The sequence below is a fragment of the Martes martes genome (genome assembly GCF_963455335.1).
Source record: "Martes martes genome assembly, chromosome: 10".
Taxonomy (NCBI): Eukaryota; Metazoa; Chordata; class Mammalia; order Carnivora; family Mustelidae; genus Martes; species Martes martes.
The window spans coordinates 35,987,378-36,013,163 of NC_137898.1; the positions used below are offsets into that span (position 1 = coordinate 35,987,378).

Here is a 25,786-nt window from a genome sequence, read left to right on the forward strand (position 1 = left end):
TCTTTCTCATGGGTAAATAATATTCTGTTGTATATATACAAATAATACAGATATATATATATAGCATATATGTATATATATTATATGAGTGCAATGGAATATTATCTGTATTATTGTTTTTATACATTACTATATATTATGTATGTGTATGTATATTTATATATCTATATATCTATATCTATATATAAAATCATCTTTATCTGTTCATCCATTGATGGACTTATGTTGTTTCCATATTTTGGCTATTATAAATAATGCTGCAATAGACGTGGGGGTGGAGATGTATCTTTGATATCCTGCTTTTATTTTCTTTGCATATATACCCAGAAGTGGAATTATTGAACCATATGGTATTTTTATTTTTAATTTTTTGAGGAACCTCCACACTGTTTTCCATAGTGGCTGCACCAGTTTGCATTTCCACCAACAGTGCACAAGGAGTGCCTTTTTTCCATGTCCTTGCCAACACTTATCTCTTGTCTTTGGGTGATAGCTATTCTAAGATGTGAGCTTATATATCATTGTGGTTTGATTGCATTTCCCTGATAATTAATGATGAGCATCTATTCATGGACCTGTCAATCATTTTCGTATGTCTTCTCTAGAAAAATGTCTATTTAGTTCCTCTGCCCATTTTTCAAATGGATCGGTGGTGGTGGTGGTTATTGAGTTGTCTGAGTTCTTTATATATTTTGGATATGAACCCCTTATATGAATCACAGCATCTAGATACACTAAGCAGATACTAAAAGCTCTGAAACAAGAGATAGACAATAATACAGTAACAGTAGGGGACTTCAATACCCTACTTCTAGCAGTGCATAGGCCATCTAGATAGAAAATCAAATGAATAATATTCAAGTTTTAGCTGTCCCACAGTCCTTGGATATTCTGGTCTATTTTTTTTTCAGTTTTTTTTTCTTTTTTTTTTTGCTTTTCAGTTTTAGAAATTTCTACTTTCATATCCTCAAGTTCAGATATTCTTTCCTCATCTGGGTCTACTTCACTTATGAGTCCATCAAAGATATTCTTCATTTCTGTTGAGTGGTTTTGATCTCTAGCATTTCTTTTTGATTATTTCTTAGAATTTCCACCTCCCTGATTATACTACCCATGTGTTATTGTGTGTTGTCTATTTTTCTATTAAATATCTTAGCATATTAATCATAGTTTTTTTTTGTTTTTTGTTTTTTTTTCAGAATTACTGGTCTGATAATTCTAACATGCCTACCATATCTGACTCTGGTTCTGAGATTTATTCAATCTCTTCAAGCTCTGGTGGTTTTTTTTTTTTAATCTTTTAGTAAGCCTTATAATTTTTTGTTGAAAGGTGGACATAATATATGAGGTAAAAGGATTGGTGATAAATAGTCCTTTAATAGGGTAGTGATAAGATGTAATTGAGGAGGGGAAGTACTCTGTAATCCTATATTTAAGCTTCAATCTTTTGGTGAGCCTGTGCTTCTGGACCATGAACTTCAATGCTTCTCAATTTGTTCCCCTCTTTAGGTGGCTCAGGATGGCTAAAGAAGTCTAAAATTGTGTTTTTTATATCTTTCAGGTAGGTTAAGCTCTGATATAGTCTGATATGGTTTTTTCTCTTAGACTTGTCCATATTGAGCCTTCAGCAGTTTACCAATTATAATTCAGGTCTTCGTACCCTAGCACTGGTTCCTATTGAAGTTTCTATTCTGGTATGTTGTGATTCTCTGTTTGCCTTCTGTCTGTGCAATTTTCAGGGCAGTAATTTCCCCTATAACCTCACTTACCTGACAGATCTAAGAAGAATTGTTGATTTTTCAGTGTGTTCAGCTTTTTTACTTGCTGTGAGGATGGAGCAAGGACTGGAAACTGGAAACTATCAGAGTATTTTAAATTGGTGAATGGACTGATTCTGGGAAAGAGTGGGAAAAATTGGGAAAGCTTTTGAGGCTAAAATTTGGTATGAGCATAGATAAAATGTGTTACCCAGTGGAGGGTGAGGGGAGAAATGAGGTCCTGCTTGGCACAAAAAACTGAGACATTTTTTGGATGAGATCCTGAGGATGGAACTTAATTTCATTAAGGATGTAAAATAGAGAACTCCAGGAAACAACCACCTTAGTTCTCCTCATTAATGCCACAAACATTTGGGTGCTGGAGAGACACAAATGAAAATATCTCTGCCTAAAGAGTTCACAATATATTAGAGACTGTTGGTTGCCTACCTGGCTTCTGGACTTACAGCCTTCCTTTATTTCTTCAAGGCACCATGCTGCCTTCCATATCAGAGTCCTTACTCTGTTTGCTCTTGCTGGCATGTTCTCCCTGCCTTCTTCCCCTTCATCTAGACAAGTCTCTCCTATCTAGCACACACACTGGTGATTGCCCACATGCCATCTAACCTTCATGTTCAGCCCAACTTTTTAGTTATTCACTCCTTCTCCATACAATCTTGTGTACTAGAGATAGAAAGCACCTCCTCAGCCCAAGGGCAGGTCCTGGCTTGTTTAAGTTTGTCATGGAAATCCCATTTCCTTCTACCAGTAGTTAGTTTAGGAGAGTGTATTTGACCTAACTCTGGTTGAGAAGGCATGAGGAGAAACCTGACAGAGGGGTTCTGGGAAAGTTTTTTATGCTTCAAAGAAGGAGACATAAGAAAAGTCTGTTTCTTTCTTTCTCTTTCTGCAGTTGTGTCTGAATGTGAGACCTGGAACTTCAGTAGCCCTTTTGCCAGCTTTACCATAGGATGGAGCACACACTTGAAGTAAGATAGAGCCAAGATAGTTACACAGAGGTGGGAATGGAGATATACAGTATGGGGAAGTTTCTGGACTTCATGTTTTGTGAGAAAAATTTCCTTACTGGGGCACCTGTGTGGCTCAAATGGTGAAACATCTGACTCTTGATTTCAGCTCAGGTCAGGACTCAGGGTTATGAGATTGAGCCCCGTGTTGTGTTCTGAGCTCAGTGGGTAGTCTGCTTGAGATTCTCTCTATCCCTCTGTCCCTTCCCCTGCTTGCTCTCTCTCTCTAAATAAATAAAATAAAATAAAATATTTTTTAAAATTTCCTTATTGTTAGGTTTAGAGTTTCTGCTAATTGAGGCAAAGCATCATCATTGTATATCATTCTTCATCAAACAGCTCAAAAGCTGCTTCCTCAGGGAAGACTTTCCTCAGGCCCACTTTCTTTTTATTAGTCCCATCCTCTTATTCTATGCTCCTGTAGCTTCTTGGGCTTTCCATCCATAGCATTTGCCATAATTCAAAATTATTAATTTCTGTGATCATTTGATCAATGCCTGATATTCCCACTAGACCATTAGCTCTAAGAGAGCCCTTATGTCTGCCTTGCTCATCATGGTATTACCAGTGCACCAAACAGTGTCTGGTACACAGTACCTCATGCTCAAGAATATTGCTAGAATGAATGGATAGATATACAAACATGTATGTAAGGCTCAATGGGAGCCAGAGGAGAGGGACTACTTAAGCCATACTAGAAAAATAAGGAAGGGTCTCACAGGGGAGGTGTAATTTAAACTGAATTTTGAAGGAGGAAGGAGAACTTTCTAGGCTTAAAAGATAGTAGGGAAGAGTATTCCAGGCAGCTGTGCAGAGACAGAGAGGTATGTTCCAAGCCATTAAGTCCAACCAAATCACATTTTCATTACAAGAGATTTCAATTCAAATGTGTCTTCAAAATAATATTTAACATAAAGGGGTACTTTGGTTTATAAAATGTTTCCTGTTTCCCAGTTTAAATTCCTGAACAGTGAAATTACCTTCAGTGTCACTTAGTTTCTCCGTGGAATTTCTTTTTTTGCATAAATTCCCTGTACCAATATTCACTTGCTCACCTTTTAGTGGTTGGCCAGAGGGAGAAATAGAGACCAGTGAAGATACTCTGTGACATGTCATTCTCGTGACCTGTGGAGTTATTCCGATTCACCAGCCAAGCAGCTAATATTCTCCAAGTCAAATCAGAGCAATGGAACAGACAGTAAGAATCCATGCTGCCAAATATGGGTAAATTCCATTCCAAGTTACCTCAGATCTATTATGAGTTTGGGGGAAAGTCAAATCTTTAGACCATTATATCCAGGAAACCCAATCATCTTTAGTCGACACCAGCTGCCGTAGCCCATAATATGTCATGTCCTATATAACACTTTAGAAATTGTTGCAACTGCATCCAATCCTTCTGTCCCTCCTTTCCAGGGCAGAAACAATTCCTGACAGAGAAGGAAACAGCCAGGCCATGGGGTGCTGGCTTGGAATGCTGTCTTCTAACAACAAAATACGATATGTAAGAGGTCTAGCTGAGTTTGAATATAAGCCACTGCAGATTCTTTATGTTCAAAGTGTAACTGATTCCACAAACTAGGCCAATATCATTAGCTTATCATCCTACCATGAGGCTTGTGACCTTGGTCACAATCACTAAATGTCTCCAGGAAAACAAGTGATGATTTCATCCACCATCTATATACTTTACAAATGGAGCGCTCCATTCCAGGTGTCTGTCCCGAGCTGTGTGTGTGCCTATATATCCTGCTGCCAAGTGGACTAACTCGGGGGCAATTCAAATTCAGTCCATTTAAAAGTGGATTTGTTTTCTTGCCCACAAACTTGTTTCTGTTGTTGTAGTTTCTCTTCTTGTACTTGGAATCACTGTTAATGTATCTTTCCCAAGTAGAAACCCAGGAGACGTCTTAAACATCTCCCTCCTTCTTTACATAGGTCCTCTAGATTTGGCTTCTAAATATCTCTCCTCTTCTTGTCCCTCTCCCAAGCATTCTCATTCAATCCTTCCTAATTTCTCATCCAACTTCTTGCAGTAAGTAGATTCACAGTCTCGCAAGTGGATTTATGGCCTCTAGTCTTGCTCATTTACACTTCTGTCTACAATGTAGCCAAATGCATCTTTAAATAATGGATATCTGGTCAAGGCACTTTAATGCTTAAAAACTTTTAAATGGCTCCTCATTGCTTTCAAGATAAAAATATCAGCTCCTTAGTGCAACATACATTTTGACATTTCATGACTTGGCCCCATCTCTGTCTCCATCTTCATATATCTCTTTTTATCCTAATCTACCCTCTTCCTCTACAACCTCTGTTATTATAACTAATAACAGTTAACATCTGTTGAGTATTTATGTTCACCTAGAAATGATACTAAATGCTTTACAACAATATTTTTCAGACTTTTCTGATGAGGTATATTACCTGAGATCTTTGATAAAAATACAGTTCCTGGTCCTTATCCTAAACCCACTGAATTATAATCTTTAGGGAATGAGGCTAGAAGTTGTATTAAAACATGCACATTTGGGTGCCTGGGTGGCTCAGTGGGTTAAGCCACTGCCTTCAGCTCGGGTCATGATCTCAGGATCCTGGGATCCAGCCCCACATTGGGCTCTCTGCTCAGCAGGGAGGCTGCTCCCCCCCCGCCCCTCTGCTTGCCTCTCTGCCTACTTGTGATTTCTCTCTCTGTCAAATAAATAAATAAAATCTTTAAAAAAAAAACATGCACATTCACAGAACTAGAACAAATTCTTAAATTTGTATGGAATCACAAAAGACCCTGAAGAGCCAAAGCAATCTTGAAAAGAGAAGCAAAGCTGGAGGCATCACAGTTCCAGACTTCACGTTATGTTACAAAGCTGTAGTAATCAAAACAGTATGGTACTGGTGTAAAAATAGACACATAGATCAATGGAACAGCATAGAAAGGCCAGATAAGAACCTACAAGTATATGGTCAATTAATCTTTGACAAAGCAAGAAAGAATATGCAATGGGAAAAAGTCTCTTCAACAAATGGAGTTGGGAATACTGGTCAGCAACATGCAAAAAAAAAAAAAAAAAAAAAAAGAAAGAAAGAAAGAAAGAAAGAAAGAAAGAAAGAAAGAAAATGGACCACTTTCTTACACCATACACAAAAATAAATTCATAATGGATTAAAGATCTAAATATAAGACCTGGAATCATAAAAATCCTAAAAGAGAACACAGGAAGTAATTTTTTTTTACATCAGCCATAGCAACTTCTTTCTAGATGTATCTCCTGAGGCAAGAGAAACAAAAGCAAAAATAAACGATTTGGACTTCATTAAAATAGAACCTTCTACACAGAGAAGGAAACAGTCAACAAAACTAAAAGTCAAACTATGGAATGGGAGAAGATATTTACAAATGACATACCAGATAAAGAACTAGCACCCAGAATCTTTGAAGAACTTCTAAAACTCAACACCCAAAAGCCAAATAATCCAATTAAAAGATGGGCAGAATACATGAATAGATGTTTTTTCAAAGAAGATATCCAGATGGCCAACAGACACATGAAAAGATGCTCAACATCACTCATTATCAGGGAAATGCAAATCAACACTACAATGAGAGATCTCTTCACACTTGTCAGAATGGCTAAAATTAATAACACAAGAGATAACAGGTGTTGACAAGGATGTGGAGAAAAAGGAGCTCTCATACACTATTGGGAACATAAAGTTGCACAGCCACTGTGAAAAACAGTATGGAGTTTCCTTAAAAAGTTGAAAATAGAATTACCTATGATCCAGCAATCACACTAGTGGGTACTTACCCAAAGAATACAAAAACACTAATTTAAAGGGATACATGCACCCCTATGTTTATAGCAGCATTATTTATAATAGCATAGATATGGAATCAGTCCAAGTATACAAAGAAGATGTGATGTGATGTGTGTGTGTGTGTGTGTGTGTGTGTGTATGGAATTTTATTCAGCCATAAAAAGTGAAATCTGGCCATTTACAATGACATAGAAGGAGCTAGAGCATATAATGCTAAGTGAAATAAGTCAGTCAGAGAAAGACAAATACCATATGATTATACTCATATGTGGAATTTAAGAAAACAAATGAGAAAGGTAAAAAGAGAGACAAATCAAGAAACAGACTCTTAATTATAGAGAACAAACTAATGGTAGTTAACTGGAATTAAAATAAAAACTTAAAAAGCCAAAAAAAGATGTGTGTGCATGCACATAAACTTAACTTTAAAAACTTAAAAACAACACACACACACACACACACAAATCAATGTGTGACTCATCATTTGAGACGTTTGGGAAAACATTGCTTTACATGAATTTTCATTTAATGCTTATAAAAATTTAATGAGATAAGAACTGTTACTAGTCTCACTTATAGATAGAAAAACTGAGGCCTCAGGGGAGATGTTATATGTCCAAGCACACAGTTAACTGTCATCATTAGTGTTTGAACCTAGGCATCCAGTCCCAGAATTTATACCACTGCTATTCCACGATTTTTCACTTTAAGTCAACACATGCACTCTGTTCACTCTCAGTTCTCTGTGCTTCGTCTGCCCTTCGACTTGGACAGTCACATTCCCTTCTTTGCCTGAAAAACTATGACTGACACCCATTCAACTGAGACTGAAGCTTTGATCAATCTTCCCAGTCTGGCTTCGTTGCCTTCCTGTGAACCAGATCATCATCTATATCCTTATCTGTTCTCCTACCAGACTATAAGCAGGCACATCTCAAGTCCTTCTATGTCCTTAGTCTAGCAGAGTGCATGACATATGCCAGCTATATGATACATATCTGCTGAATGAATGAAATTATAATAAGTTACTTTAGCCTGGCAAGTGCCTAGGGTTTAGATTCTGTAAATGGATGAAGTTAGGTCACTCTGGAAAATTATTTTTAGGTATTGGATGCTGTCTGTTAGAATCAAGCCATGCCTCTACTGAAATCACCTGTTCCATAAGAGTGCCTTATGAGAGCTGGGATTTGAGAACCCAACCCATTCCTTTTGAAGTTCAAAGACATTAATCATACATGATACATTACCATAACCTTGATCAAGACCAGATGATAGGAAAGGACAATGAAGGCCCAGAAAAAGGCAGTGTTGTCAGAAAGTGGAGTCTGAACTGGTGATGTGGACTCAATACCAGAGTTTAGAGAATCAGAGGGGTGTGCTGGCATGGGCTCATAGCACCTGCAATCTAGCCTCCCAGTGCTGTGGACACCCAGTGGGTACAAAGTAGAAGTAACACATGAACAGAAGTAGAGTTTTCAGTTGGTCTTATGGCAACAGGTAGAGCTCTGCAGTGGTGACAGTCATTAACACTTTAAAAATAAGAGGACTCATTAGGTCCCCACAAGTATTGACGAAAAATCTATGTATTACCAGGATTTCAGCAAATGGTAATTTGCTTCCAGCAGGGGTAGCGAGGGGAGTGGGCTCAACAGGAGCTTACATGGCTGACAGTGACATCTGTGTTCCACCACTGGAGATAAGGAGTGGCCATAGAGGAAGGCAAGATCAGCAAGTGAAGCTGTCCTGAGGTTAGCAGTCATTGTGTCTGTGTATGGAGGGTTACATGCACCTTGCTTGTGTGTTTTTAGTTGAAGACAAGGTTTTTGGTTTTTAGTTGAAGGCAAGGAATGAGAACTGATTCACAGACAGGTATAAGCTATTCTGGCAATCCTTAGGAGGGTTTACTTAGAGCAAGAGAAATTTAGGGAGACTAGGTTTTTTCTTAATTTGACATGTTTGGGTTTGGTGTCATAATTTAGCTGTTAAAGTAAATGTTGAGATCACATGTTGTTGAGGTCTGAAAATTTGGATAATAAATATCTATAATAAAAGTGAATAAAACAGGTCTTTGAAAATACGAAGCCTTTTTCCGATCATGCCAAAGACAGTCACATGCAGTCATGAAAACTGAGACTCTACAGACAACAGAGCAGAAACATGTTTTATTTGAGACAAGTTTATTTGAAACACAAGCTTTATTTGAAACAAAATCTTTTTTATAAAAGGGTTTATTTGAAAAAGTTTTATTTGATATAACTATTTGTAGGCATTCTGGAGACTCATATATAGGCAAAAGAAATTAGATCATACATGCAATAGAGCAGAAGAAATGCTTTGTATATATAAAGAACACTGCTAAAACATCTAAAAAGTAGGCATTATATATGATTACAAAGAAAAGAAAACCCATCCAAGAAAGGTGACATATTCAATGTGAAAGAAATTAATATGGAAATGACATGGATTATGGTCTGTGAAGACAACTTTGCCATGTCTTATAGTTGGAATCTTACTGAAATTACAGACGGGAGATTCAGTTTCTATTCTGGATACTCTGCCTTAAGATACGAAGCCTTGACATGACCACATCCCAGTCGGCGTAAGCTCCTTCTAGATGGCGGGATATCTCAGTTCCTGCTTCGTAGCTACGTCGGCCGTGAAGTAACCGCCAGTTATCAAAAGTAATCACATCACCTGGACAAAAGATTTTTTTCAACGTGAATAATCATGAGTTTAAATGATTTGCAGAGCTAGAAAATGTAAAATGTAAGATAGCATTGCTACTTTGTTCACATCAAGAAACAGTGTGCACAGACCTGTACTCCTGGGGCTAATACTACATTATATGTTTATAAAAAATTAAAAAATTTAAAAATTAAAAAAAATTATAAAAAAAAAGAAAAAGGAAACTGTGTTTCTTTGTCTCATTTTTTGCGTTTGTTTCAAGTTTTAATCTAAATTCTAGTTAGTTAACATATAGTGTAATATTAGTTGCAGGAGTGGGATCTAGTGATTCATCACTCACATACAACAATTGACCCCTTAATAACCATCACCCATTTAGCCCACCCCCCGCCTACCTCCTTCCATCAGCCCTCAGTTTGTTCTCTACAGTTAAGAGTCCGTTTTATAGTTTGCTTCCCTCTCTCATTCTCCCCTCTATATTCATCTGTTTTGTTTCTTAAATTCCATAGATGTGTGAAATCATATGGTATTTGTCTTTCTCTGACTGAAAACTGTACATTTATGTTTTCACAGAAATCAGACCATTGGACGCAAACTGCTTTAGACCTTTTGACTTTTAAAGTATAGCCATCTGTATACACTTTTACAATTTCGACTTAAAATATTATCTTTGTGTAAAACTTTGAATTGTTCTTCCTGGTTGTTATTTTGCTCTTACTTAGAAATATTTATTTCCAATTAAGCAGCTTCAGGTAATTATAAGGATGGTGACTTGGTTTGTCTTCTATGTTCCTAGTATTTTTGTGTACATTATTTCTAAGCCTCATAAGAGTCCTGAAAAGAGTGTTAGCTCGTCTTTTCGGGTGAGAAAACTGAGGCTCCAGGAAGCTGAGGGATTTGCCTGAAGCTCCACTATCATTACATAGTGGAGTTTAAATTCCAACTTCTATTTTTTTGTTATTTTTCTCTCCTGGTATTTCAATTTTAAATGTTACTGCTCTTAAAATCAGCCTGTGGTGACTCCGTATCAGTGGATTTATAAAGATTTCTAGTATTACTTTATCATGCCAAAGATCATTTCAAAAAATAATCAGAAGTTAAGAGTATCTTCCACTTGGCCACATCAGTAGTAGAGAGAAATACTGCTTTTTACTATAGATACGGAAAGCCTCAAGTTTGAGGTCACTTCACTGAGTAGAGATGGTCCAGAACAAACACAATGTTTTCTGTTCCTTTATTTCAAGTAGATGGACTACTTAAAATACCACTTTATTTCAGGTAGCACTGTCTCTTCCAGATCAAATAAGCTAAATGAGTAAACATGACTCATGTACTTCATGAGTGAGAATCATGGGGATAATTTTACTAGTTTACCAGGATAGAAGAATTAAGTAGAAGCTGTAGTTCATATTGTCTGGTTATCAGGACAGAAAGTACTAGTTATCAGCCTTGACCTCAGACATGAGATTTCATTTGGCTTGTAGCTTGTTGTTCACACATTTCTTCTTTATGTTGGAGGTTATTAAATTTCTGTGTGCTTAAAGATTACCTAGGAGTTTGCTAAGAACGAATATTTTTAAGTCTGGAGAGACAACAGAGCAGGGACAGGGGCTGCTCACAAAATTCTGTGTTTCACATGCCGTATTTGAGAGAAACTGCTCGAGATCTTGCTCTACACGGTTAAGCTTGAAGAACATCCAGTTGTTTAAGAAAATGTGTTTCCACTGACCTGGATTCATCTTGAAAGTAAACTTGGATTCTTTACAGTTCATGAGGTCAACAAACTCCTTCAGAGCAGCATAGAAAGGCTGAACTCTTTCGACGGGTGCATCAAATACCGTGTCTCTGGTTGCATTATTGAAGTTGATGCGAACCACTTGGCCTTTATCATCTAATCTGTTTTTTAAAGAGAAAAAAAGTTAAAAGGCCATAAGGTATTTATTTACATTTCCAAGGGTCAATTTGTCTTGGAAGATGTGTCTGAAATACAGTATTAAAGAATCCAAAAACATGTACAAAAGGTAGTAAGGCTATCTGTGGCATGATATATTCATTTGTTCTTTATTCATTTAGCAGTTTTTTTTTAAAGATTTTATTTATTTATTTGACAGACAGAGATCACAAGTAGGCAGAGAGGCAGGCAGAGAGAGAGGAAGAAACAGGCTCCCCGATGAGCAGAGAGCCCGATGTGGGGCTCGATCCCAGGACCCTGAGATCATGACCTGAGCCGAAGGCAGAGGCTTTAAACCACTGAGCCACCCAGGCGCCCCCATTTAGCAGTTTTTAAAAGGTTTCCAATTCAGTATAGTTAACATACAGTGTTATATTAAGCTTCACGTGTATAATACAGGGATATGGCAATTCTATCCACCATCCAGTGCTCATCAAGAAAAGTGTGCTTTTACTGGGTATGGTGCATAAACAAGGAATTCTGGTACACTGAGAAGAAATAAAAAAAATTAAAAGAAAAAGAGAAAAAGAAAAGTGTGCTTTTAATCCCCTTTACTCTTTCCCTCATTTCCCCATGCCCTTCCCTTCTGGCAACCATCAGTTTGTTCTCTGTAGCTAAAAGTTTGTTTCTTGGTTTGTCTCTCTCTTTTTTTTTTCTTTATCTTGTTTCTTAAATTCTATATTGTGGAGTAATTCTGTTTTTAACTTTTTGAGGAACCTCCGTACTGTTTTCCACAGTGACTGCACCAGTTTGCTTTCTCACCAGCAGTGCACAAGGGTGCCTTTTCTCCGCATCCTCATCAACACTTGTTGTTTCTTGTGTGTTTGATTTTAGCCATTCTGACAGATGTGAGGTGACAGCTCATTGTGGTGTTGCTCATTGTGGTGATAGCTCAATTGTGGTGTTGCTCAATGAGGTGATAGCTCATTGTGGTGGCATTTCCCTGATGATTAATGATGTTGAGTATCTTTTCATGTTTTCCACCCATTTAGCAGGTATTTTTTGAAGATTTACTACATAAGTGCTAGAGTGATTCAAATTAATTTAAAATAACCGTTGCTGAAAGATTCCAGTTAATTTTTTTTTTTTTGTATTTCAGGAAATGAATTCATTCCTCCCTCTTTAAAATAGTAGCTTTTATGTATCGAAGTATTTTTAATGTTACAAGTTCATGGGTCAACCCTTTATTAGGGTTTTAAGTATAATTTTTTTTGAAGCATGATTGGGAAGAAAAATCTATTTTCTAAAGTTTGAAATTCACTGTTCTAATTCAATCCCTAGTTTATAGGTAGGGAAACCAAGACACAGACAAAAGAAGAATCCAGCCTGAGATATGTTCTTCATATCTCTCTATCTATACTCTCTATCTTAGTATATAGGCTTCTAGAAGACCAATACTCTATCTCATTTAATATTGTATTCTCAGCACTTAACATAGAGCCTGCACATAATAAGCAGTAAATATTCATTGCACATGTGACTCTCTAAGTTTTTTTTAGTTCCTTGGGAGAATACCAAGGTCTTTCTTGTACTTTTGAGATAGTATATTGTGATCTCTCTATCCTTCCTTAGAATATGCAACATGATCATGACAATGTAAGGAAATATTATTTTTGATGTAAAAACATACCATTATGTTTCAATTTAATCTATGGTTATTATCATTAGCACAGCATGAGCACTGTCTACACACAAAGCAAAAGGAAGATATATTTTTAAGTTTATTGGGAAGGTAAACTTTGAGCCAGTCCTAAAACATCTACTAACTCTAAAAGAAAGGATGGATAAAAACTGAAGGTGGGCAAAGATGGTGGCAAAGTGTCTAGAGTTGTTCCTGGGCCAGCCCAGGAGGTGGCACTCTGACCCTATAGCTGTAGGGGACCAGACCTGATGGGTCAAACCAAAGAGACAGTCACACATACCCAAGGGCTTGGTGACACTGATTTGGGGTCTGGATCATACTTAGCTGACCAACGACACAAAGTAAACCATTATCAACAAGTCAGGGTATAGGAGGAAAATGTGATTTCCTGTGGTATATAAACTGTGGCTCTCTGGGTCCCTGTGCTTTGTGACTCAGATTAATATTCAATCCTCCAAGCCAAAGGGAATTGTAATGGTGAACTCTAAGAACTGGTCATTAGCTCTAACTCTTTGCTTTTTGATAGTGTTGGAAAACTACCTTTTGAACCCACACTGGGGAAAGAAAGTGAAAGAAAAAAACAGGTTTTCAATAGGGCTCTTGGACTCTTAAAATCAGAATTTATATATATTGATTAAAAAGCAAATATGACTGAGTAGGCAAGGAGTGCTCTCCCTCCTTCCCCCATCCCCTCCACATAGATAAAGAATACTCTGTGACCTGCAGGTTGCAGCTTGATGAACAAAGAGTCAAGGAAAAGGTCAGTCAGCAGAAGAGACTGTGGGCCTCCGGTCTGAGTGGCACAGGGGCCAGCGTCTGACATTTCATTTGCTCTGTTAGCATTTACACTGCGGATTTCAGAGCCTTTCATTTTGAGGCGATTTTGTCTTCTAATCTTAAGATTCTAGCCTTACTGCTCTTGGTTCACTTTCCCTCCTCTCTCCCTGTGCTATTTTCTATACATCTAATGATCACACCCTTTGTGCCATCCTCTGTGTCACTGACAATGTTGTCATGACTTTGAAACTTCTTGGAGATCTACACAAGCCGCTCTGGTGATCAGTTTCTTTTTCATTAACACTCTAATTCCTTGACAGAAATGGTTATGCTAGTAACGAGCTCTCTCTTTTAGAGTCCATGTGTGTATCCTCACATATGAAAGGAATATGATGAAAGGAATTTTGTGACTCATCAATTTAAGGAAAATCAGAAGTGTGTGCCTCATGGACCAGTGTATTACACTTTCATTTCTAAAGAGTTCAGATATATAGATAATAATAATAAATATTTTCTCTTTCTTTTTCTCACAGTGAGTGAGAGAGAGAGATATCAAGAGAGAGACATTCTCTGTCTCCTTTTCCTGGTGTTTACTTTCTATTTGAGAAAATAGGATACAAACTCATAATTTATCATTTTCAGAAATGATATCAGGGGAAATAGAAAAATTTAGTTTTGAGGTCTAGGGAAGACATTCTAAGGATTGAACAGTGTTAGAGGAGAAGATTGGTTGACATCTCAAAGATCAACCTCAAATGCAAAATTGAGTCTCAGTAAGCATTCTTTGTGCAGCCAAAGAATGAAAGGGAGGTCCCAATGCAGGGTTATGTGCTAAGAAAGGGTAAAATGCCTCCGAAGACAAGGAGTAACTGGTTACATTATAGCAATGCATAAGGGGCAAACATTTAAACCTAAACGAGCATCCTGCTGACTGCAAATCAGCAAAAGCAAAATGTCATCAGTGATGCCAACAAAAGAACCCAGTAAAAGGACTGTAGTATCATTTCCTGCAATCAGAGTTGGTGCCATGAATACTCCTTGTTAGTTACACTAGTCTGTCTCATTGAGAGATGTGATATTTGATGGGACCACTTGAATTTGTTGTGGAGATATATGTGTCACTGTGGTGTTGCCTACCACATCGCATTTTACTGGGATCTGCAGGAGAAATTTATTTCACACTTTAGAAGTGTTTTGAATCTTGCCAATTGATTGTGTTCCCTCCTTGCTTTGGTCTGTTGAAGCTCAGAGCTGAAACTGAAGTCTATCACTAGTAGTTGTGTTGGAGTTTATAGAGTTAGCAATTTATTCTACTCTTTCAAAGCCAGACACTGCAGTAGGGGAGCCTATCTATTGTCTATAACTCCCACTTTGGTTGTATGTGGTAAGCACTAATATTACTCCCTTTGTACTGGCAAAGAGACTGTAACTTAGCAAGCCTGAGTTATTAGACCATGACTGCACTGCTAATGAGGCAAGGAGTAGGAACGGTATTCATAGGATTGAACTTGTAACCATGAGGATGCACTGCTGTAGCTTAATCTCACCATTATTATTTTTTTCCTAGTTTCTTTATCTGTTTGTTTTTCATTTTACTTCATTGTACCCTAACTCTGCCAGCAGATCTTTTTGTGCTAGATAGAACATAAACATCTCAAAGGAATTAAAAATTTAACCATGAGGAATATTAAATTAACCCAAACACACAGGCAACCCAAATCCCTCAATTAATTGAAAACCCTATTCATTTCACCCCCGTTGTTAAAAATACATTTTTGAGTGGATTAACATTAACCCCTTGATATTCTCTGGGGATATCCCCAAGACCTGAACACTTGACAATGGCCAAATTCTGGAATTCTACTACAAAAAATAACAAACACATATTATGATTCAGATGAGGAGCATTCAATTAATCTCACTCAATAACTAAGGGTTTATTTGCTTTGCCTCCATTTCTAGCCTTGCAGAATCTGCAATTATATTCTGCCACAACAAAATTATGCAATCTGTTGTGAATTTTTAAGTAATTTTTGAATAGTTAAAACTAGGAATCCAAGAGTTATTTCTTTTCTTTTCCACCTTGGTGACTGACCCCTTAAGAGAACATTATTCTGAACTAGAATTTATTTCTGATGGCTATTTTTCTCTCACACCCTTCATCCCATCTGTCAGGAAAATATGCTGTTTCAACCTGCAAAACACATCCTCAAACACTTCTCCACACTGCCCCTACCACCACATGGACAACTCATGTTCCAGTTACCCTCACCTTCAGCCCGTCATCCTGCAGTGGCTTCCGGGCTGGTCTTCCTGGTCCTGCCCTTGCCCTTCTTCACTATATTCAGCACAACAGTCAGGGTGACCCACTTAAAATGTAAATAAATTTATGTAAATACAAATGTTTCTCTTCTGCTCAAAATCTCGCAGCACCTCCCCATTTCCCTAAGAGTAAAAGGCAATGTGTTTTTAAACAATGGATAACAAGGGTCACATGAACCTACTCCCATCTGACCTCCTCTCTTAAAACTCTGCTCCACACCAGCCTCCTCGCTGTCCTTTGAACATACCAGATGTGTTCTTAGAGCCTTCTTAGGACATTTGCTCTAGCTGCTTCTGGAAAATGCTCCTCTTCTGGACAAACTCCTTCACTCTTTTAAGTTTTTGCTCAAATATCACCAACTCAGCAAAGTTTTTCCTCACCACACATGAATAATGCCAGTTCCATCTTCCCTAAGTCTGTGGTTCTACAGATTTCCCCTTATTCTGCCCTACTTCTCCTTTTTTCTTAAATACTTAATTTTAAGTATTTTTTTCTTTTAAAATTTTTATTATATTATATTTTATTATATATATTTATTTTATTTTTACTTTTTTAAATACTTAATTTTAAGTATTTTAAACACTTAAAAATACTTAAATACTTAAACAAAATTAATAGTCAGTGTAATCTACTCGTTTGTTTTAAAATCTCTGATTTCCTCTTCCCTCATTAAACTTTAAGCTACCTGAGGGCAGGAATCCTTGTTTTGTCCATGGATGTATCCCAACCACCAAGAAGAGTGGCTGCTTTCAATAAAAACTTATTGAATGAATAAATGAAGGCCATATGATATATAAGAAAGATGAGTTTGCATATTCGGGATTTCATAATTTGTTAAATGAGTTAATTTTCATATCATTTGGCTGTTTCTACTAAAAGAAGAATACAAAGTCAACTTTAAAATTAGAAACCCCCCTATGACCCAGCACTTACACTAATAGGTTTTTACCCAAAGGATACAAAAATACAAATTTAAAGGGGGTAAATGCATTATTATCAACAATAGCCAAACTTTAGGGAGAGCCCAAATGTCCATTGACTAATGAATGGATAAAGAAGGCGTGGTCTGTATACACAATGGAGTATTTCTCAACCATCAAAAACAATGAAATCTTGCCATTTGCAACAACGTGGGTAGAGCTAGAGTGTATTATGCTGAGTGAAATAAGTCTGTCTGAGAAAGGCAAATACCATAGGATCTCACTCATATGTAGAAATTAAGAAAGAAAAAAGATGAACATATGGGAAGGGCTGGGGATCAGGAAAAGAGGGAAATTAACCATAAAATACTCTTAAAGATAGAGATTAAACTGAGGGTGATGGAGGTAGGTGGATGGGGGATGGGCTAGGTGGGTGATGTGTATTAAGGAGGGCACTTTTTTGGATTAGCACTGGGTATTGTATATAAGTGATGAATTACTGAATTCTACTCTATAAACCAATATTGTGCTGTATGTTAACTAAGTAAAATAAATAAATAAACAAATAAGATAAATAAAAATTAGAAACACCCCAAAATTCATGAACTGAGGTCTGATTAAATAAATCATGTCCTAGAAAGACAAGGTAAGATAATTCTCAAATAAGAGGATAAATTTGTGGCCTTTGTAGGTACTTCAAAAAATATGATAAAATAATGTTGAATGAAAAAATAATAAAATGTTCTATGCAGGGAAATATGATTTTTGTTGGCTTCAATTTAGGCAGACATTCCTGTTTCATTCTCAGTCCATGTGGTTCAAATGAGACTGAGTTTGTTCCAGAGATGAACATGTAATCCAGGATTGGCCAATCGGAATTCGCTGACTTCCTAGCCATGGTGATTGCTTCAAGGATGGACTCAAATACAAATCTGACAGTGAGTCATCTAGTTTTGTTATAACCATTGGAAAATAAGGGTTTTCTGTGTATGTGATTCCTAGCTCTGAGGATACTGCAAATGCAGAGCTTCTATTGACATCTTAGAAAAGGAATCCAACACAGAGGATGACAAAGCTAAGAGATGTAGAAAAAAGAGATCAATATCAGATGACATTGTTTGTCTATCAGATTTACCTGATTTGAGTTAGAATATTTTCCCCTTCCTGCTGAAAGGATTCTGACTACTACAATCATACTGATTATAATTCTGTAGAATCTGTATGTAAAAAAAAATCAAGTGTATCTTAAGTCTTAATTACTTCTCTTATACTAAGTAAGAAGAGAGAGTAGAGAGAGTTCATGGGATTTGATAATGATTTTTTTTATGGCGAAAATATTTCTTTTTCCCTCTAAAATTGGATTAAACTGTTAATAAAAAGTAAGCTCTGTAGTTAATTGAAGCTTTCTTCTGTTTAAGCTTTAGGTTTAGGGAAATGAAGCTTTTGCAGTCAGCTATTTAATTGCTTGAGAAATGTATAAATGGTACTTACTCTATAATTTTGTGTTTGGATTGCACAGAGAAATCACAGTAATCCACTCCAATGTCTGTAAAGTCCACAAAAGTGGAGGACAAAATCTGGAATGCTCGAGGATTTTTTTCCCTGAGCTTTCGGCATACGTTAAACCCATCGACGATTTCTGAATCACCCCCAGTGACTGTTTGCTTTATGCAGTGCAGAAACTGAACCTGTAAAAAGAAATAGAAAAATGTATTTTAAAATGGTAAACATTTACATTTTTTGACACTCTTAAAGATTCAGAAAGTTATGAATGCACTAAAGTCAACAAACCTCTTAAATCTCTTTTGTGTCAGCAGGGAAAGAGATTGGAGAGAAAAAGTTGCTTTAGACCAATGTTCTATGGTTCAAACACTGTTTCAGTGTGAGACATGAACACAGGCACGATAATGTCCGTTAGTAAACAAAAGGCACAGATCAAAATAGCTGCAGGGAGCGAACACTTCATGTTGGAATATTTACTCACTTCATGTTGACTTTACAGAGGAGGTGGGATTTAAAGTGGGCAAAGGAGGATGGGTAAGATTTTGGACATGCAGAGCAGAATGGAGAGAGCAAATCAGGTGCAGTCATAATGGATGTGCAAAAATGCACACCTCACTATGTATCAAAAAGTTTGGTCGCGGTAGAGGTTCATGACTGAAAAGGATAGATCCAGTTGAAAAGGTTACTGAAGCACTTATTATAGAGTCTTGAATGTCAGATGAAGAATATTGGACTTTCTTTTCTGTACAGAGGGGAATTGTTGAAGGGTTTTATATTACAGATGTAATTTAGCCAAGACTGAATTGAAGAATATTAGCCTGGTGGTGTTACATAGGACATATTTTTTTAAAGGAGGGAGTTAGTGAGACAGAAACACTTGAGAGTTAAATGAGATAGTTGAGGTATAAGGATAAGAAGGGAATGGAGGTTGGGTGGGGCTATGAGGTTGGATAAACCTAAGAAGCACTGGAAATAAGAAACCAAAAGGCTAGTTATCTTTACTAAGATTTAGGAGGAAATGTTCAACATTATTTCATTTTGAAAAGCAAAAAAATGTAAAATCTGTTTCTTTCTTTCTTTATTGTTTTTTTAAAGCTTTTATTTCTTTATTTGTCAGCGAAAGACAGTGTATGTGTGCGACAGAGCACAAGTGTGGAGAGCAGCAGGCAGAGGGGAAAAGAGGCTCCTCAATGAGCAAGGAGCCCAGTGTAAGACTCGATCCCAGGACCCTGGGATCATGACGCAAACCGAAGGCAGACACTTAACCAACTGAGGCACCCAGGAGTCCCCAAAATAGTAAAATTTAGAAATATATTTTTTGGATGGGGTTTCTGTGACTCCTTTAGTTAGCATGAGTGAGTGATTTTGAATAAGTTTGAATTTGTTGAATAAGCTTGAATAAGTTTAGACCCAGATTTTCTACTTAAGAGAAATGAACACTATCCAGCTGTGAAAACTTTATTCTCAGTTAAACAAAAATAAGAAAGAGAAAAACATGATCAAACATCCAGAATAGGGGGAATATGAGTGGAAAAAATATCCACTTGGTTATTTCCATAAATGGTCTAGAACCGTGCTGTCCATTTGAACTTTCTGCGGTGACAGAAATGTCCTTCTCTGCTGCCCAGTACAGTAGACACTAGTTCCACATGGCTATGTGAGCTTGAAATGTGGTCAATGTGACCAAAGAACTGCATTTTAAATTTTATTTAAATATAATTAATTTAAATTAAAATTTAAATGATCGTATATGGCTAGTGACTACTATATTGGGTAATGCAGACCTAGAACACAAATCCTGCCTTCTTCCTCAAACTGCTCACATTTTCTCAATATTTTAAATCTCATACATACTTGTTCTCAAGTTATGATTGTACATTTATCACTTCCTTACAACAGTCCTTAGAATGTCAGACTTTCCTCTCCATTTTATGGTGGAAGAACCTAGACCCAGAAGTGAAAAAGTTGGCCAGCTAGTAAGAACTCGGCTACACATGGTGAAGCTGTCATTCAAACCTTTGTCTATTTGCCTCAAAATCATCATACAGCAAGTTCTTCTTTTAAAGGGGGGGAAATTCTTCTATGGGACTCAATAGTTTAGTATCATGAGTTGTGTATATATATATGTGCTTTGTAAACTCTAATTCCCATTTCAGGTTGATTATGCCTTATTTTCTGATGTGAGGAGAGAATTGGTCTACATTATTAATGGTTCCAACCTTAAACTGATGTCAGTTTTTTAAGCTCAAAAAAAATGTGCATAAGCTGACCAAGTCGCTATGGAAAACCATCTCATCACCAGGACTGTGAAAGGTGAAGCAGCATGATTAGCAAGAGAATGAAATGGAAACATCAACCTCCAGTCTGCCAAACCCCGAGAAGGCAAAACAATGGCACTACTCTGTCTTTGAGAGAACCAGTGTTCTTTAAATCCTCTTAGATTTTGCCATAATGAAGTCACAGAATATTTCAAATAAGAATCTTTAAAAAATGTCAGTTGATGTCTTTTACATATATGGCAAGGCCAAGTAATAATCTTCTTTTATATATTTATATTTTAATGCAATCTTATGAAAGAAAAAAAAAGATGATGGTGCCAAACAATACTTCTATCACCTAATTCAAACAGTCCATATGCACCTGATGTGTATAAAATCAAATTCTATTTCATGTCATTCCTTAGGAACCCAAACTATTTTCTTTCTAGATGTTACTTCATCTACCCATCCCAAGCAGCATGAGACTTTTGGCCCAAAGACAGTGAGCAAAGGAGCATCTGTGCTTCTTTAAAGATTTGTCACCTCATCCCTGCCCCACATGATCCAAATTGATGAAATTCAACTCTCAACAGGTAACTCATTATTTAGATCATTTCATCTGCATTGAAAAGAAAAGTGACTTATTGTTTGTTATAAAAAAACTCAAGCTTTGTTACAAAGACCCCTGAACTATTCCAAATGGAAACTTGACCAATAGCAGAAACAGCTGCCTACACTCTAATTATTCTCTTACAATAATCTAGACATTTTAGGAATCCTCTTTCACTTAAAAAGCTACTGTCAGGTCATTTATCTTTGAACGTGTCTTTTGCTGATGGAGACAGGTACAACTTTGTGGTATTTCTTTGCCTTTTTTATATGATATCTGTGAAGTCCCTACTACATGAAATGTGCTGAGCTAAGCCTTCGTTTGTAATGTCTGACGATGTCTATGCTCATCGCATTATATAAATCATGGTAATTAGAAAGTCTAACTCAAGGCCAGCACGGTATGGTGAAAAACCTAAGTAGACAGAGGCCTGGGTTCCATTTTAAGTGTCCTGTTATTTGGATGTCACTCAGTGAAAGCATTTAACGTTGCTGTGTGTCATTTTGTCATCTAACGTAAAAAGGCATGATCAATCACCTGCCTTACAGGAATGTTAAGAGGGATCAGACAAAGTAATATATATAGCAATACTTTGAAAAAGTATAAAATGTTATGAAAATGTCAAGCATTATATTATACTTCAAGAGTATTTACAAAGCAGGGGCGTCTGGGTGGCTCAGTGGGTTAGGGCCTCTGCTTTCGGCTCAGGTCATGATCCCAGGGTCCTGGGATCAAGCCCCGCATCGGGCTCTCTGCTCAGCAGGAAGCCTGCTTTCTGTCCTCTCTTTCTGCCTGCCTCTCTGTCTACTTGTGATCTCTGTCAAATAAATAAATAAAATCTTAAAAAAAAAAAAAGTATTTACAAAGCCACATAATCACGTTCCCTTAGGCTTTCAATTTTAACCCAGAAACAAAACCTAAACTCACTTAAAAACAGCAGATAATTAAAATATTAAATTAGAATCTTTAGTTTTCTAATCTAATTTTTTTAAAGATTTTATCTATTTTTTTTTTTTTTTTGAGAGAGAGAGAGCAGAAGTAGGGGGAGTGGCAGAGGGAGAAGCAGGCTTGCAGCTGACCAAGGAACCTAATGCAGAACTTGATCCCAGGACCTGAAGTTCATGACCCCAGCCAAAGGCAGATGCTTAACTGACTGAGCCACCCAGGCACCCCAGTGGTATTCTTTCAAGCCACTAAGTTATGAAGTGGTTTTTATGCAGTGATAGCTAACTGATATGAATGGTAGTCATGTGACTTTATGGGAAAACCCTACATTGTGTTCCCTGGTTTCATTTTTTCTTTTAACTCTTTTGGGAATGGTAAATATGCAAAAGGACCTGAAGATGTACTGCTATCATAAAATTTGTCTAAGCAAAACAAAAAGTGTCCATAGTTATTTCCAAAAGGAAACAAAGAAAGGTTTTTTGTTTTTTGTTTTTTTAAATACACCAAAATCTTCTATCCCTTGGAAATCTCAGGATATTCAGGATTTAGGCACAGAGATTTCATGTTTGGATTATGCTTGAGGAAGGATCTATGTAGGACAAGTTAGCTAGTAAAACATAGAGTCATTTAGACTCAAAATACAGGAGGATACTGGTCCTTGGCCTGTCTTGTGGAAAATATGTTGAGGCTCACCTTACCCCAGGTGGATGATGGAGGGCTGGATAATCTGTGTGAAAACTTAGCTTCCCGGTTGTGTAAGCCACATTGTTTGCGTCAATTTTGTCTTGCACTTGCCAAGTATGTCTGTAAAATACAAGAAGCATATGTTTAAACGGTCTGTCAGTAATCCAGAGGAAATGTGTTAGAATGAACTGGATACATGGGGGAAATGGAAACTTTTCATTTTATGAAATAATTACCATAATGATGTGAGCCAAGAAGAGAGCCTGACTTTTCCTTGTCCAAAGTTACCATTTGAGAGTATGTACCTTCTCCTTTCTTCTCTCTTCTCCAGAGAAAAGTACATTTACACAGTCGTCTATCCCACAGAGTTTATAAAGAGGTATGTGTGGGATTGTAGGTTAGGTTTTTTTTAATAGTTTAGTGCATTTAAAATCATTTATTGAAGTGAAATTCACATAACACAAAATGAACCATTTAGTGGACAGTTCGGGGGCCCTTAGGACTTTCACAGTGTTGGTAAGCATCACCTCTATCTATGTAGGTGCAAAATAGTTCCACCACTCCACACGGAACCTCTTACCCATGAAGCATTTTCTTCCCATCCTGCCCTCCTCCCAGTCCCTGGCAAATACCAATATGCATTCTGTCTGTAAGGATTTACCTACTTGGGGTATTTAATATAAATGGAATCATACAAGGTGTAACCTCTTGTGTCTGGCTTATTCTACTTAACAGAATATTTCTGAGATTCCTCTGTGATGGACCATGTATCGTTACTTCATTCCTTTTTATGGTCAAATAATATTCTATTGTATGGATATTCCACAATTCGTTTATTGACTCATCAACTGATGGACTTTTGCACTATTTCTACTTCTTGGGAGATGTGATTAGTGCTGGCATCATGGGTGTGCATGTACTTATTTGAGCACCTGTTTTCAATTCTTTTGGGTAATGCCTAGGAGTGTAATAATGGAATCATATCATAATTTTACCTTTAACTTTTTGAGGATGTGCCAAACCATTTTCCATAGTAGTTGGACCACTTTACATTCCCACCAGGATTTTTGAGGCTTCCAATTTTTTCACATCCTCATCAACATTTGTATTTTCTGGTTTGTTGTTGTTGCTGCTGTTGTTGGTTTTAACCATCCTAGTGGGTGTGAGGTGGTATATCATAGTTTCTTTTTTTTTAAAAGATTTTATTTATTTATTTGAGAGAGAGAGAGAGAGCATGAGAGGAGAGAGGTCAGCGGGAGAAGCAGACTCCCTGCTGAGCAGAGAGCCTGATGCGGGACTCGATCCCAGGACCCTGGGATCATGACCTGAGCCAAAGGCAGAGGCCCAACCCACTGAGCCACCCAGGAACCCCCAAGGTATATCATAGTTTTGATGTGCATTTTCCCAGTGGTTAATGATGTTGAGTATCTTTTTATATGCTTGCTGGCCATGTGTATGTTTACTTTGGACATATGTCAATTAAAATCCTTTGCCCGTTTTAAATTGAGTGGTTTTTCCCTTTTTAATTTCTATGAGCACTTTAGATAGCCTGGATATTAGACCCTTAACAGGCATGTGATTTGTAACTATTTTTTACCCCTTTTGTAGGGTTGTCCTTTCATTTTCTTAGTAATGATATTTGATGGCCAAAAGTTTAAATTTTGTTGAAGTTCTATTCATCTATTTTTGTGTTTGTGTTTGGGTTTTTGGTGTTATATCTGAGGATCCATTGCCCAATCTAAGGTCATGAAGATTTACACCTATATTTTCTCCAAAGAATCTTACAGTTTTATATATAGATCCTTGATCCATTTGAGCTAATTTTGAATAATATGTGAGGAAGGGATCCAACTTTATTCTTTTTGCATGTGCATATACAGTTGTCCCAGCACTGTTTGTTGAAGGGACAGTTCTTTCCTCATTGAAAGGTTTCAACACCTTTATTAAATATCAGTTAGCCAGGGACGCCTGGGTGGCTCAGTTGGTTAAGCAGCTGCCTTCGGCTCAGGTCATGATCCCAGCGTCCTGGGATCGAGCCCCACATCGGGCTCCTTGCTTGGCAGGGAGTCTGCTTCTCCCTCTGCCTGTGCTCACTCACTCTCTCTCCCTCTCTCTCTCTGACAAATAAATAAATAAAATCTTAAAAAAAAAAAATCAGTTAGCCATAGATGCATGGGCTTCCTTCTGAACTCTGAGTTCTATTCCATTAATCTGCATGTTTATCTTTATCCCAGTACCACAGTATTTTGATTACTATAGATTTGTAATAAGTTTTGAAATCAGGAAGTATGTATGAGTCCTCCAACTTTGTTCTTGTTTGTTATTATTATTTTGGCTATTCAGAACCCTTTGCAATTTCATATGAATTTGAGCATTGCTTTTCTGTTTCTACAAGAAAACCACTGGAATTTTGGTAAGCATTGCATTGAATCTGTGGACTCTTCGGGTAGTAATCACATCTTAACAATATTCTGTCTTCCAATCCACGAATGCAGGATATCCTTCCATTTATTAGGTCTTCTTTAATTTCCTTCACAATGTTTTATAGTTTTCATTTTATAAGTTTTTCACCTCCTTGGTTAAATTTATTCCTAGGTATTTTATTCTTCTGGATACTATTGTAAATGGAATTTTAAAAAAAATTTCCTTTTCAGATCATGCATTGCTAGTATGTATAAGCACAACTCATTTCTGTGTATTGCTCTTATATCCTACAAATTTGCTCAATTCATTTATTAGCTATATTAGCTTTTTTGTGTGCATTCTGTGGGGTTTTCTACATATAGGATCATGTTATCTATGAATAGAGATAGACTTACCTCTTCCTTTTTCATTTGGATGCCTTTATTTCTATATCTTGCCCAACTGCCCTGGCCAGAGCTTCTAA

General features: G+C 37.0%; 1 protein-coding gene across 2 annotated transcripts in view; it reads right to left on the reverse strand.

Annotated features, from left to right (window-relative positions):
- Window positions 1-8,763: 8,763 nt before the first annotated feature.
- BBOX1 (gamma-butyrobetaine hydroxylase 1) overlaps window positions 8,764-25,786 on the reverse strand; it is a 60,943-nt gene continuing 43,920 nt past the window's right edge. For both annotated transcript variants that reach the window (XM_080817559.1, XM_080817560.1), the window contains exons 5-8: window positions 22,914-23,019; window positions 18,391-18,587; window positions 11,016-11,182; window positions 8,764-9,295 (exon numbers count right to left, since the gene is read on the reverse strand). In XM_080817559.1, the coding sequence (XP_080673685.1) occupies window positions 9,135-9,295; window positions 11,016-11,182; window positions 18,391-18,587; window positions 22,914-23,019 (631 nt within the window). In that variant the 3' untranslated portion in view covers window positions 8,764-9,134. The remainder of the gene's footprint in view (window positions 9,296-11,015; window positions 11,183-18,390; window positions 18,588-22,913; window positions 23,020-25,786) is intronic.